The sequence below is a fragment of the Fusarium falciforme genome, chromosome 1, assembly GCF_026873545.1.
Source record: "Fusarium falciforme chromosome 1, complete sequence".
NCBI classification, from domain to species: Eukaryota; Fungi; Ascomycota; class Sordariomycetes; order Hypocreales; family Nectriaceae; genus Fusarium; species Fusarium falciforme.
Genome location: NC_070544.1, coordinates 524,001 through 536,795, shown reverse-complemented (window position 1 = coordinate 536,795; position 12,795 = coordinate 524,001). Strand labels below are relative to the sequence as shown.

Here is a 12,795-nt window from a genome sequence, read left to right as displayed (position 1 = left end):
AAGAACCGCTGACAGACTACGGATAGTGGTAAGAAAATGCGGAGGTAAAATTGCGAGAACAAGTGATTTTGTGCACAGCCTACAGAATGGCTGGATGAAGAAGAGTGGAATGTGGCCCGTCAGCTGGGACCCTGGGAGAGCAGACGAATAACTGTCTGACACCGAATCCTTAAAGAGAAACTTTGATTAAGACTGCAGCTACATCAATCCGAACCATTCCTCTTACTACCTCGCTTGCGTGAAAACAGCCTTGCCAAGGGGCCAGAACATTTTGAGTCAGGTGGCACGTTTGTGCAGCCAGCCTCAACGGAGCTAAGACAACAGGGATAGAACGGCGGCTGTTGTTGCTTTTGGGGCATGGCTGAATGTCTCCCTTGGTTGTCGTACCGCGGTGAGAAGCTCCCGAAGGCAGTTCCCAAAGATTTAGGCACACGGCTTTAAAATGCTATTCCTTCCTCCCGCTGAACGTCCCACTCTGATACTCTTCATCGGCCCGCCTCTTCGGCAGTTCATCTCGTTCTTATATTCTATATGAACTACAAGGTTCTGAAAATGACCTTCTTGCACTATTTAGTCAACCGACAAGACGGCACTGCTTTCGGAACAGTGACAAGCATCCAGGGAGGCCCGCGACAACCAGAACAGACAAACCCGGCTGCCGAAGCAGGAGGAGGCCCGGGAACGTTTACTACCACAACTTCCGCGACTCTCCCAACTGCCGTGACAACTACAACTGACACTGCCTCTCCAACTTCTACGACTGATTCTAACAAACAAAACGACGGACTTGGAGCCGGCGCTGTTGCCGGAATAGCCATTGGCTGCTTGGCAACCGGCTTGATTGTTGGTATCATCCTTGGATGGTTCCTTCGCCGCACCATGCGCCGTTCGAAGCATCGCAAAAGAGGCCATGGAAGCGAAGAGAGAGCCAAGATTCTGAGCCAACAAAAAGATGACGGCCCGGTAGCCTTGGAGCCCTTGGACAAGAAGATGAAGCTGGAGAATGTCATCTTACAGCCGGCGCCTGACCCAACCATTCTTTCCGACTTGGGGCGCCTGGAAGACATCATCAGACAGCACGTCGAGGCCGTCTATCACTCTGGCCCGGTAGATGTCAAGGTGGTGAAATTGGCTCACGCTTTGACCGCTTTAGGAATCAGCAAATCCTCCTCGGGTTTCGACGCTGAGACTGTGGCTGGCTGGTGCCTCCAACCAAACACCCGCCGCGGGGCTCTCCAGCATGTCATCTCACATGTCCTGTTCAGAAGCATCGACTGGAACTCTCCGGGACCCCTCACATTGCTTCCGAAACCGGCAGTTGGCTTTCTCAATTCCATTCGCCCAGTCGAGCAGTACGGAGATAACTTTGACGGTGAGCATAAACCCTAATGTCTCTGAATCAAGCCACTAATGCAGCTGCCTAGTCATGTCGTTTGCCTGGACTCGATGGCGCACCCTGTCAGCATTGTTCCTACATCCCGCCCCCCACGAAAGGACACCGCTCGAGCTGTCAGAGCCTGATGTCCAAGACCAGGCTGAAGCCGTGGCGAAAGCCTTGGATTCCGTTCTCCACTTTTTCGTTACGCCTGATCAAGAGAGCCGGCGCAAGCAGCTCGACCACCTTCATGTGATGATTATTGACGCAGCTAGGCTTGGCTATGTCTTGTTTTCACACACTAGTGACTGGAGGTTTATTTACAAGGATGAGTCTGGAAAGGGAGGCGCTGTTGTGTGCGTTGGTTTGGAGAAGCTGAGTGGTCGGGATGGACGTTGGCTCGGCTCACCGCAGAGAATTGCCGAGCCTCGTCTGCTTTCTTGAGACTTTTCTCTTTTCTTTTCTCGTTTTAGGTCTCACCCTTGCTTAAGGTGGCTTACAAGGTGGTAATTAGTTATATACTGTGAGAGTCTTTCAATAATACAGATCACCAGGGCCTTGGTACTTGGGTATACACCTCGTCAGCCTTAAATGGAGCGGGGCCACATGAACAGGAAAAAAGCCACCAGTCTAGACCCAAAGTGATTCAGCCTCAGGCGGCTCGATCGAAAGTGACTAAGCTTAGCAAGCTTGCTACATGTCAGATGCAAATGCGGGTGGTGGGAAAGGTCGGACAGAATGCACACTCCGTTCCTGCGGGTTTGGCATGACAAACGTACCATGCCCAATGGTTGAAAACTCTAGATTCATCGGTGTTGCTCTTTCCTTTTGTCTGTCCCAGAAAAGCGACATAGGATCTACCATCGCCCTTGATGTCGCCCATGTTACTCACCTCTCGTGCCTACGGACCAGTACACTACCATCGAGATGGCAGAGCTCGTCCCCGCCGGAGTTCTCGGTACTATTACATACCATATTATCACTCTCGCCATCGAAACTGGCCAGGCCAACGATGAAGTTCGTCGCAGCCTTGAATTGGTCCGCACCTGTGATCGAGACCTCCAGCACCTGATCAGTTTGCGCGATGAGCATCTGGATATCTTGGAACGGAAACCAATCGAACTTGAACGTATCAACTTGATCATCGAGGATGCCCACAAAGGACTCCTTGAGGTGGGAAGGATCGTCGAAAAGTGCAGGCCAGAGGCAAACAAGGGCAAGCTACCGTTCGCACGCCGAGGGCGATGGGTTTTGTTCGACTCGAAGCAATTCAACAGCCAAGTTCCAGTCATCAACGGCCATCATCAAGCAGTACTCGCTGAAATCACCTTTCTCCGGCAGATTGCCCTTCATATTCCGACTCCGGTGCAGAATCAAGTGATAGACACAGACACCAGTAAGTCGGTCCAGAAAAAGCGAGTTGGTATCGACAACGTCAATCTCCTGGGCAGTCTTATGGGAAGAAAACCAGGTATTTCCCCTTCAATCATCTATCATTCTATGTCCGAACTAACATGTGTAATGTCCATCAGCGACGAGACATTCGATGCCACCACCGCAGGCCTCTCCAGCCAACTCTGCTGTCGATCCTCACAATTCACAATCAACTCCACCTTCGCTACCACCCAAGCCTCCTCCTTACCAAGACCCTAGTTTCGTTGCAACTTCTTTCGCAAAACATATCAGCCTCGCCGACATCCAGGCCAGCAGAGGGAGCGCGAGTACGATCTACGACCCTTTCCCGCCTACTTCCTATACACAACCACCAACCTTCAGTGCATTGCCGCCCCAGTTCGTGCAGGAACAACTTTCTACAGGGACGACACCGGCACAGTACAGGTCGCCCTCGCCGTTCTCATTTTCTGAGCCGCAGACTCAGTATCAAGGGAGCACTGCCTACCCCTCGAATGTTCCCAGTCAGCCTACTCCAGCCCCCTCATATCACTCAACGCAAACCCAATGGAGTAACGAACAAACCTACCAGCGAGGGAACACGGCGGAACATGCCGGGGGAGGAGAGAGGCGAGGGGCCGCTAGGCAGGCGGGGGACTTTATCGATCGCGGCTGGGAGTCGCAGCCTGCAAGTGAGGCAAGCATCACAAGGGAGACGCCGCGTTCAAACTTGAATGGACGGGACATCAGTGCTCAAGCCACGCCTACAGCCTCTTTTCAGAATTGGGATGATTGGAATCGTTATTGAATCAAGAACGAATCATACGCCTAAACTTAAGGTAGCTATGTGTCTGAGCACAAACATGATTTGTGAGAACCCAATTTTGTGTGACCGTCCAGGCAAGCTGCAGGCGGCTGAAATAACCTGTCATTTTTTGTATAAATGTCACATAACCGAGGTAAGCGCCGGAACGCCTTGTCTTGGCAATCAGGCTCTGGCTCCTCGCTCGTTACTCTGTTTGAGACCTCATGCCCCTTTTCGTGCGGAATTTACCGCAGATCACTCAGGTCTGAGCGAGGCCTGAATCAGGCTGACCTTGTGCGCTGGTTGTTCGCCGGGTGATAGTGGGCCTCCCCCGGCCGACGGCATACGAACAGCATCAAACTTTTCAGGTGATTCACTATGGCTGATTCATATCAGGCAGACTCTTTCAAAGGGCGCTGGTAGACTATGATACTGGGCCTTGAGGCATATTTGAATCTATCGGTAACGCTTTGGATAGTGCTGCAAGAGCGGCAACAAGCTGGGCCACGGGGTAACAAGTATGGTAACAAAGAGGGTTTGGTTTTTCGTATGTCTATCTAGCTCTTACAGGTGACCTCAGTAGTTTTAGTTGTTCTTCTTCCCACGGGCCAGGAATTCTCGAATCACATTCTCAGTAATCTGTGCAACATCATTCTGGTATCCATCCCAGGCCAACGAGTTGTTCCAGTTGATGCTGCCCACGCTAAAGACAGAGCCGCCTCCATTTGTCTCGTAGTACACCATGTCGCTCCTGACAAGAGGGGAGGTAGATCCCAGAGTGCCAATCATGGGGAAGATGAGCTCTTCGTTGAAAAGCATGAAGTGATCGTCGTGTCGCTCGCTTCGTGCAAGAAGGATGGCGTTTTCGGGACTTCCGATGGCGACGTCCAGGCGGTCAAGCTCATCGCCACTGGCACCTCCAGCCAGTCCCTTGGTGCCCAGAAGCTTTTTGGACTCTTCATTGAGTCCTTTCCACAACCAAGCAAGAGAGGGGTTGTTCAGAGCCTCTTCGGTGGGGATGAAAGGTCGCCCGGGACCCTTGCCGGAAGCACAGCTTCCAATACCCCAGAGTTCATTCGGAGAACGGCCAAGAGATCGCCAAAGACCTCCAAGCTCTCCGTTGAGAGCATGATGACGCTCTCCGGCAGGGTTCTGGTGGGTCCGGGCTCCGACATCAGCTCGTCGGACTTCCATTCGGTGAGGGCGCTTCGGGTCGGTTACGGATTTCCACTGCGAAGATATCAAGTCAGTTAAAATTCCACAGGCTTGGAACGTCTCCGTGTAAATCAACACTTACATAGAAGCCGTTACCGCCAGCATAGATAAGAGAGCCACCATTCTGAGCGTGACCCTCGTAGGCATCAAGGGCTTCAAAGGAAGGGTACTCTGGGTGGGAGCCGGAAATGACCACGTCGTACTGAGCCAGTGCAGCACGACCTCGGAGATGAAGATCATGGTCCGTGAGGATATCATATCCATCTCCGAAGTGCTTCTCCAAGAAGCCGACCATCAAAAGATCAGCAGAGAACTCCCTGGGTCGCTGGAAGCCCCAGTGGATATAGTCAGGGCGCACATTGAGGATGGGCCGCTTCGTCGTACTATACACAACACCGGAGCCGTCACTGTGTATGTCATAGATGGAGAGACCAAGGTCATGGCGTCTGACCATCTTGTGGTAGTTATCTGACGTTACGAGTTGGATACCCTCTGGGAACGAGATGCGGGTGGGCTTGCTCTCGTCGTACATGTGTTCATTGGCATACGCGAGGTAGGTAAAGGTAGAGAAGACGAAGGCGATCTTTGCTTGTGGGCGGACCTCCTTGGGCCGGACGAAAAATACGATAGCGTCTTTCAAGTCCGACTCGGTGTCTTCTACTTCAATAGCATAGGCGCCAGAACGAAGATGAGATGGGACAGTGAACTGAAAATCGGTGTCCCAAGCAGCGTCATCGAGATCGTCTTCATGGAAGTGAATCGCACCAAAGCCATACTTTGCCTCCTTCCAACCCATGCCGATGAGCTTGTGGTCGTAGTCGTGGCCACGGATGGCGCGTGTGGGAGCGTTGACAAGGATACCGCTAAGTCCAGATCCAGACACGTCGAAAAATTCATCAGTATCGATACCCACAGAGAAGTCATACCTGGCGATATCCCATGACTTCTTTCCTAGGGCTCGGAACGTGGGAGAGTCGATCCTTCCGTTGAAGAAGTGCACTGGAAACTCGGAGGCCGATAGGGGGTTGGCAGCCAATGTTGCGGCAAAGTACAGGGGGCTTCCAGAGTCTAGTTGAGCAGCATCCGCCAGTGTCGTGTGAATAGTAGTTGGGCCTGGGGCAATCTCATTTCCAGCTTTCATGTGAGACAGCTCCAGCTGGAGCTCCTTACCCCGGATGGTGAGACGGACGTGAAACCAACGCTCACGACGAGCAGCAGATGCGATCTTCTTGGTCTCAACCGCCTTTCCCGTACCGATCCAAACGACGAGGTTGTCTTCTTTGTCTAGAAGCACGCAGAGACCGGCCTTTTTCGTTGTGTCGAGGTTGGAGAGGATGGCTTGAGGGTGAGGAGCATGCAACATCCAGGGCTGGGCGTAGAACTCAATCTGAACAGCCTCGGACTTATCCAGGAGGGGCTCTCTTGTCCAGGCCTCAACTAGGCCATAGGATCCTGGGTGCGATGCCTGAAAACGACCTTTGAGCTCTCCCTTGGGGCCATGCTCCACAACTTCTTTGGCAGGTGTAGGAGCATGGGGTACGTCAAGGCTTTGCAGGAGACGGACCAGCTGATACTTGAGTTTTGAGCTTGTTGAAGATATCTACTCGTATGATTAGGACGTGCCTCCCAGAATGGAAACGTGCAAAGAGTAACTTACTTTGACGTTGGCAACATCTCCAGGAGATACAACCCAAGGGTCGACATACCCGGTAATTTCCTCCTCATCATGGCGGAGGGCTGGACGAACAGGGTACTGTGCAGCAACCATTTTCGGAATTTATTTCAGATAGGTAAAGTTATGGTCAAAGCTTGTTATCAGCAGGGACTGGAGGGCAGAACAAGGGTGTTGTTGTGCTTGAGTCGTTCGTTCTGGGGTGCACCATGACCACAAGAGTCTGCCCCTTGCCTCCTTATACTGGCAGGATAAGGCTGCTTGAAACAGGCGACCGGAAACAAATTACAAACTCACGGCCGGCTTATTTCCTCAAGGAGTAATCACGTCGGCTGTCGTTGGATTGAGGGGTTGAGCATGAGATAAGGATTGAGGAGAAGTCACTAGTTGGGCTTGGCGAGATGGATTGCATATGTAGAGGGGATATTAGTTTCCGGTCTCATTGCCTCGAGTAGGAAATAACTTTCCATCAACTTCCCTTTCTGTAGAGATTACAATTCCTTCTGCCAAGAGTCTGACTACCGTTGGTGTGAGGAGATTGTTGGGCAAGATCGCCCAATGGCTTATCCAACGTATCAGACGCCGCCTGTTTACGCTCCTAAGATCCATGCTAAACCCGTCTCCGCCCCCGCACTCATACCGGACAACAGGGAGAGTCTGGGGAGGCTAGGCTGGTCCACTGTCCAGCATAACCTGGGGTTCCGGTGTTCCGCGAGAGGGCCGTGTCCACTAGCCTCCGTCCATGCCCACCAACTTCGGGCTCACTCACCAGTTTGTTATCTGGAGGTGAGAGACTTGACGTCAGGAAGGCCTACCAGGCGCGGAGAACGGCTCCGAAGCTTTGATAATCACACGTTGCCAAGTGGCTTCTCCTTGATCCAAGGAAGAGGCTAGGAAGAATTGATCCGTCTCTCAACTCCTCGAAAGAGGTATAAAGAAGACCCCATCCGTCTGCATGACACTGAGGCCGCAACACATACTTGCCCCATACGCCATCATCTCCTCGCCTTCGGTTACCTTGTTTCAGTGTTTACAATGTCCCCACAGAGCCAGTCTCCCGCAAACATGCAGGACGAGATAGAGGCAATTCCCGGAACGGTCCACCTTGTGGACTCGCAGGGGAAACTAGATTCTCAGCACGCGCATGGAGCCGAAAAGGACATTGTCCTTGTGCCAGCGCCATCGCCCCACCCTGACGATCCTCTGAACTGGTCCCCACGACGTAAATATCTCTCTGCTTTCTGCATGGCAGCGTGCGTTGGGTCCATCCGTTGCTTCTGCAGTAACTAACTCCGCGATTAGCTATGTGCTTATCATTGGTATCTGCTCCTCCGCCCTATACTCCACGCTGGGTCCCTTGTCGAAAGCGACCGGGCTCACTTACAATGATCTCAACTCCGGAACCGGTTACATGGTATGGCACCCGATCCAAGCCCAGTTTCTTATCTTACCACACTTTTTCGATGGAGTGGAGACTCGAGTAATCTGTTATCTAACAATCTCCTAGTTCTTATTCTTTGGATGGGGATGCATTATCTGGCAGGCCATCGCCATCCAGTATGGGAAAAAGCCAGTGTACCTTTTGACCACAGCGGGAACATTGGTAATATCTCTTCCCTCCTTGGGTCTTCTCCTCTAACAGTCGCAGGGCGTGATGATCTGGCAGCCCTATGTCCGCTCCAACGGAGAGTGGATCGCAACCAAGATCTTGCAGGGGATCTTCGGAGCACCGATCGAGTCACTGGCCGAGATCACAGTCTCGGACGTGGTACGAATAACCTCAGATATCCGACGCCCTGTAGGCTATGCTGATGAAGGTGTAACAGTTCTTTACGCATGAAAGGGGAAAGTTCATTGCCCTTTACGCGCTTGCGCTTGGGTACAGCAATGGCATTGCACCACTCATCATGGGATTTATCAATGACGGCCAAGGTTACAAGTGGGTGTTTGTAAGTGATCTTGGAGCAAACAGGATGCGAGGTTGGATATCTACTGAACTGGGGTAGTACTGGTGCGCCATCTTCTGCGCAATCCTACTCGTCATCATCTTCTTTTTCATGGAAGAGACGAAATTCGACCGCGCCAAATACATGAGCAGCCATCACATTGAAGGCCAGCCTCTACCAAGCGCCAACCAAGTCCAACCTGAGCTGGATGGTAAGGACACAGATGGCAAGCATGATGGTGATCAGGAAGCAGCGCGCAACACTCACACGCTCTCGCAAGTCGAAGGCCTGCGCCACGGCCTGGATGAGCAGTTCAAGAAGAAGTCCCGACTGGCGAGGCTGAAGCCTATCGAGCGCGAGAACTTGCGTGGCAAGAATCAACTTGTCAAGCTCATCATTCGCCCCATCCTGCTCCTGTTGTTCCCCATCATTTCCTACTCTGGTTTCATTTATGGCAGCAACATTATCTGGCTGTCGGTTTTGAATGCAACAGAATCCATGGTCTTGTCCAACGAGCCGTACAACATGTCAACTTCCACCGTTGGACTGACCTTTATCGCCCCCTTGATTGGCACCACTCTCGCGTAAGCTGATCGGCCCGTCTTTGTGATCAGACAGAAATCTAATGTCCGGTTAGATGTGCGTATACCGGAATTTTCGGAGATCGCTTCATCGTCAAGATGGCCCGTCGCAACAATGGGTTCATGGAGGCCGAGCATCGACTTTGGCTCTTCCTCCCTTCACTTATACTCATTCCATTCGGCTGCATCTTATTCGGTGTCGGAGCACACTTTGAAGCGCACTGGTTCGCCATCGTCTTTGCCATGGGAGTCATTTCATTCACCACCACAGCTGGGTCCCAAATCTCGATCGCATACTGCATCGACTGCTATCGTGACCTTGCGAGTGAGGCTTTGGCAACGGCCATCATCATCCGAAACACAATGGCGTTCGGTATTGGATATGCGTAAGCGAAAGAATCAATCGAGTCAAAGCGATATGATGTCACTGACCGAAATGCTAGCGTTACCCCATGGGTTGTCAATCTCGGTTACCAAAACGCCTTCATTCTTGGGGCTTTCGCAGGGCTTGCACACAACTTGACCATTTTCCCCGTTATGAAATGGGGGCGCGCCCTAAGAGAGCGAAGTGCCGAAAAGTACTGGAAGACCGTCAAGGAAGGATCCGATCTAGACCTCAACCATTAAAGATACGACTCCTGTGATCGATCTGTTTATGTGGAAGTGAGTGATTGGAGGTGTTGTCTAGGTTAGCTGTGGCTGGAGCTGTGGCTTGTGCCGAGGAATGAGGGGAATGTTGCGCAAACTTCCTGACTTGGTAGTATCTTCAGTGACCAATCACAAGCAAGGCTCGTATTAACAAGACGCGCCACGATGACCACATGGCTTGGCTTTGCAATCTTACAGGACAACTCAGTTGCCAGGGCGAGAATAGGGGAGGATTATTATTAGGTCAGATCAGGTCAGATTGAGGAGGCAGCCAGTCACCCAGGGCTGGCTCCTTGCAGTTGGTTGGTTTCGAGTTGACGATACTGCCACTTTGGGTAACACGAGAAGCAATGTCTCAATATGGAACTACCGCCATCCAAGAATTCTCTGATTGGTCATCACGCCAGCCTCAGCGTCCTAGCACATGCAAAGATGCGTCAAGCCATGCTTCGACTGCCATCCATGGCCAGGCTGTGACAAGCCATTATCTGCCGAGAGGCGCCTTACCGTAACGAGGTGGTGGCTGTGTCACATCATGATTGGATGAGCAGTGGGCCTAGGATGACATAATCTGACCGCCTCCCCCTTTTCCCCTTTCAGCCACGTCGCGGTCAACACATGCTTTTTTGAAAAGACGGTATAACCATCCGAGCTCAAAACTGCACCTCGGAGGTTTCTGTCCCCATTTTTCACCACTCAGCTTCCTGAAGTAACTGCACTGCTACATCATGGGTGAGGCATTGGAAACTCAGACGGCTCCTGTCGGTAGCAGCGAGGCCGAGGAATGGTGTATGTTGCCAATGACTGCCCTTGACCCCTATTTTTATGCTGATGTTGGATATAGATCTTCCTGATAAGATGCTTGCCAGTTCGTGATAAAATTTCTCTGTTGCCGAGTCAACGCTGACCATTTTGGGTGCAGGACACCCTGGCAAGCCTCACATTGCTGGTGAGTGATGAGCAGGCATTTGATTTTATGAGCCTGGCTGACTTGTCTTAGGCCTTGATGAGTATCGTCAGATGCACCAGCTATCCATCCAGGATCCTGATACCTTTTGGGGACAACAGGCTCGGGAGCTGCTGTCCTGGGAGACTGATTTCCACACCGTCCAGCATGGATCCTTGTCCGAGGGCAACGTTGGCTGGTTCCTTGGAGGCAAGCTCAACGCTTCCTTCAACTGCGTGGATCGTCATGCCCTCAAAGACCCCAAGAAGGTTGCCATCATTCATGAAACTGATGATGGACATGGAGGGCACTCGGTGACTTATGGAGAGTTGCTGAAGCAGGTGAGCAAGGTCTCTTGGGTTCTCAAGGACCTGGGTGTGCGAAAGGGCGATACTGTCGCTATCTACATGCCCATGGTCCCTGAGGCGCTGGTTGCCATCCTTGCTTGTGCCCGCATTGGCGCTGTTCACTCCGTCGTCTTCGCTGGCTTCTCTGCCGGGTCTCTTCGAGATCGTATCACCGACGCCAAGAGCAAGGTGGTCATCACTGCTGATGAAAGTCAGCGAGGCGGCAAGACTATCGGTATCAAGAAGATTGTCGACGAGGCTCTGAGTCCCCTCGAGGGTGTCCAGACTTTGGTCTTCAAGCGGACTGGTGCCGAAGTTGGCTGGGTTTCCGGCCGAGACCACTGGTGGCACGAAGAAGTCAAGAAGTGGCCCAGTTATATCCCTCCTGTTTCCATGGACGCAGAGGATCCCCTTTTCCTCCTGTATACGTCTGGATCTACGGGCAAGCCAAAGGGTATCTTGCATACTACCGGCGGCTATCTCGTAGGAGCTGCAGCCACCGGCAAGTATGTGTTCGACATTCATGGAGATGATCGCTATTTCTGTGCTGGCGATGTCGGATGGATTACTGGCCATACCTACGTTGTTTATGCCCCCCTTCTCCTCGGCGTGTCTACCGTCGTTTTCGAAGGCACACCCACATATCCTTCCATCAACCGCTACTGGGACATTATCGCCAATCACAAGATTACACACTTCTACGTTGCGCCCACTGCTCTCCGACTGCTGAAGAGAGCTGGATCGGATCCCGTCAACCACGACACCAGCAGTCTCCGTGTCCTTGGTTCAGTCGGAGAGCCTATCGCCCCTGAGATTTGGAAGTGGTATTTCGATACGATTGGCAAAGGCGAATGCCACGTTGTTGACGTGAGTTAACTCCTCTTTCCATGACTGTTTGATCAGCCACAATTTTGAACAATTATGCTGACCATACCAGACATACTGGCAAACTGAGACTGGATCCCATGCTGTCACGCCCCTGGCTGGCGTCACGCCTACCAAGCCCGGATCTGCCTGCTTGCCCTTCTTTGGTATTGACACCGTCTTGATCGACCCCGTTTCTGGTGAGGAAATTCACGGAAATGGAGTCGAGGGCGTGCTTGCTTTCAAGTCTTCTTGGCCTAGCATGGCTCGAACAGTGTACGGTGATCACCAAAGATTCCAGGAGACATATCTGGATGTTTACAAGGGATACTACGTGAGTCAGCCGAATCTCAGCTGCTAGCTTTTTTGCTAATCTTCAAACCCAGTTCACCGGTGACGGTGCCAGCCGTGACCAGGATGGCTTTTACTGGATTCGCGGCCGCGTTGACGATGTTATCAACGTCAGTGGTCATCGATTATCCACGGCCGAGATCGAAGCTGCCATGGTTGAGCATCCTACGGTCGCTGAGTCAGCCGTCGTGGGCATTGCTGACGAGCTCACGGGCCAGTCCGTGGTGGCCTTTGTCTGCCTCAAGGAGGCCTTCAGGGCTAATGAGCAAGCTGTTCACCTCGAACTCAGACAGCAAGTTCGAAAGAACATTGGTCCTTTCGCGGCGCCCAAGAACATCTTTGTGGTGACCGACCTCCCCAAGACTCGATCTGGAAAGATTATGCGTCGTGTTCTGCGCAAGGTGGTCATGGGCGAGCAGGATCAACTCGGAGATGTGACTACCCTGTCGGATCCCTCCGTCGTTGGAAAGATCATCGACGTTGTGCACAAGGGGGAGTAGAGGCATCGGTAGAATGGGTATTAGACGGCGACTGCTGAACTTGTCAGCGGGCTGGTAGAGTAAAATGGGTTCTCGTCGGTTAAAGGGGCAGAAGACTAGTGCTCTGAGTATAATACACGTTTTGATGTAAGATCAGGGACAGATACATCAAAG

General features: G+C 52.2%; 4 protein-coding genes and 1 pseudogene across 5 annotated transcripts, besides 1 other annotated feature; 4 read left to right on the top strand and 1 right to left on the bottom strand.

Annotated features, from left to right (window-relative positions):
- Positions 1 to 504: 504 nt before the first annotated feature.
- On the top strand, positions 505 to 1,819 carry NCS54_00008600 (Hypothetical protein; the record flags this gene model as incomplete). The annotated part of the gene is made up of 2 exons (XM_053145745.1): positions 505 to 1,372; positions 1,425 to 1,819. The coding sequence occupies exons 1-2, from the start codon at positions 532 to 534 to the stop codon at positions 1,817 to 1,819; spliced, it is 1,236 nt and encodes a 411-aa protein (XP_053001720.1). The 5' UTR covers positions 505 to 531.
- Positions 1,820 to 2,302: 483 nt separating this feature from the next.
- NCS54_00008500 (Hypothetical protein) lies at positions 2,303 to 3,575 on the top strand (the record flags this gene model as incomplete). Its single annotated transcript, XM_053145744.1, has 2 exons — positions 2,303 to 2,846; positions 2,908 to 3,575. The coding sequence occupies 2 exons, from the start codon at positions 2,303 to 2,305 to the stop codon at positions 3,573 to 3,575; spliced, it is 1,212 nt and encodes a 403-aa protein (XP_053001719.1).
- Positions 3,576 to 4,157: 582 nt separating this feature from the next.
- On the bottom strand, positions 4,158 to 6,555 carry NCS54_00008400 (Hypothetical protein; the record flags this gene model as incomplete). Its single annotated transcript, XM_053145743.1, has 3 exons — positions 4,158 to 4,802; positions 4,870 to 6,387; positions 6,445 to 6,555. The coding sequence occupies 3 exons, from the start codon at positions 6,553 to 6,555 to the stop codon at positions 4,158 to 4,160; spliced, it is 2,274 nt and encodes a 757-aa protein (XP_053001718.1).
- A 933-nt stretch (positions 6,556 to 7,488) lies between these two features.
- NCS54_00008300 lies at positions 7,489 to 9,613 on the top strand (annotated as a pseudogene). The gene is made up of 8 exons: positions 7,489 to 7,712; positions 7,762 to 7,873; positions 7,967 to 8,062; positions 8,108 to 8,227; positions 8,286 to 8,408; positions 8,466 to 8,989; positions 9,043 to 9,372; positions 9,430 to 9,613.
- Positions 7,489 to 9,613: a sequence feature.
- Positions 9,614 to 10,362: 749 nt separating this feature from the next.
- Positions 10,363 to 12,642, top strand: NCS54_00008200 (Acetyl-coenzyme A synthetase; the record flags this gene model as incomplete). Its single annotated transcript, XM_053145742.1, has 6 exons — positions 10,363 to 10,423; positions 10,479 to 10,502; positions 10,557 to 10,583; positions 10,635 to 11,794; positions 11,865 to 12,125; positions 12,178 to 12,642. 6 exons carry the CDS (start codon positions 10,363 to 10,365, stop codon positions 12,640 to 12,642), a joined length of 1,998 nt encoding a protein of 665 aa, XP_053001717.1.
- Positions 12,643 to 12,795: the final 153 nt, after the last annotated feature.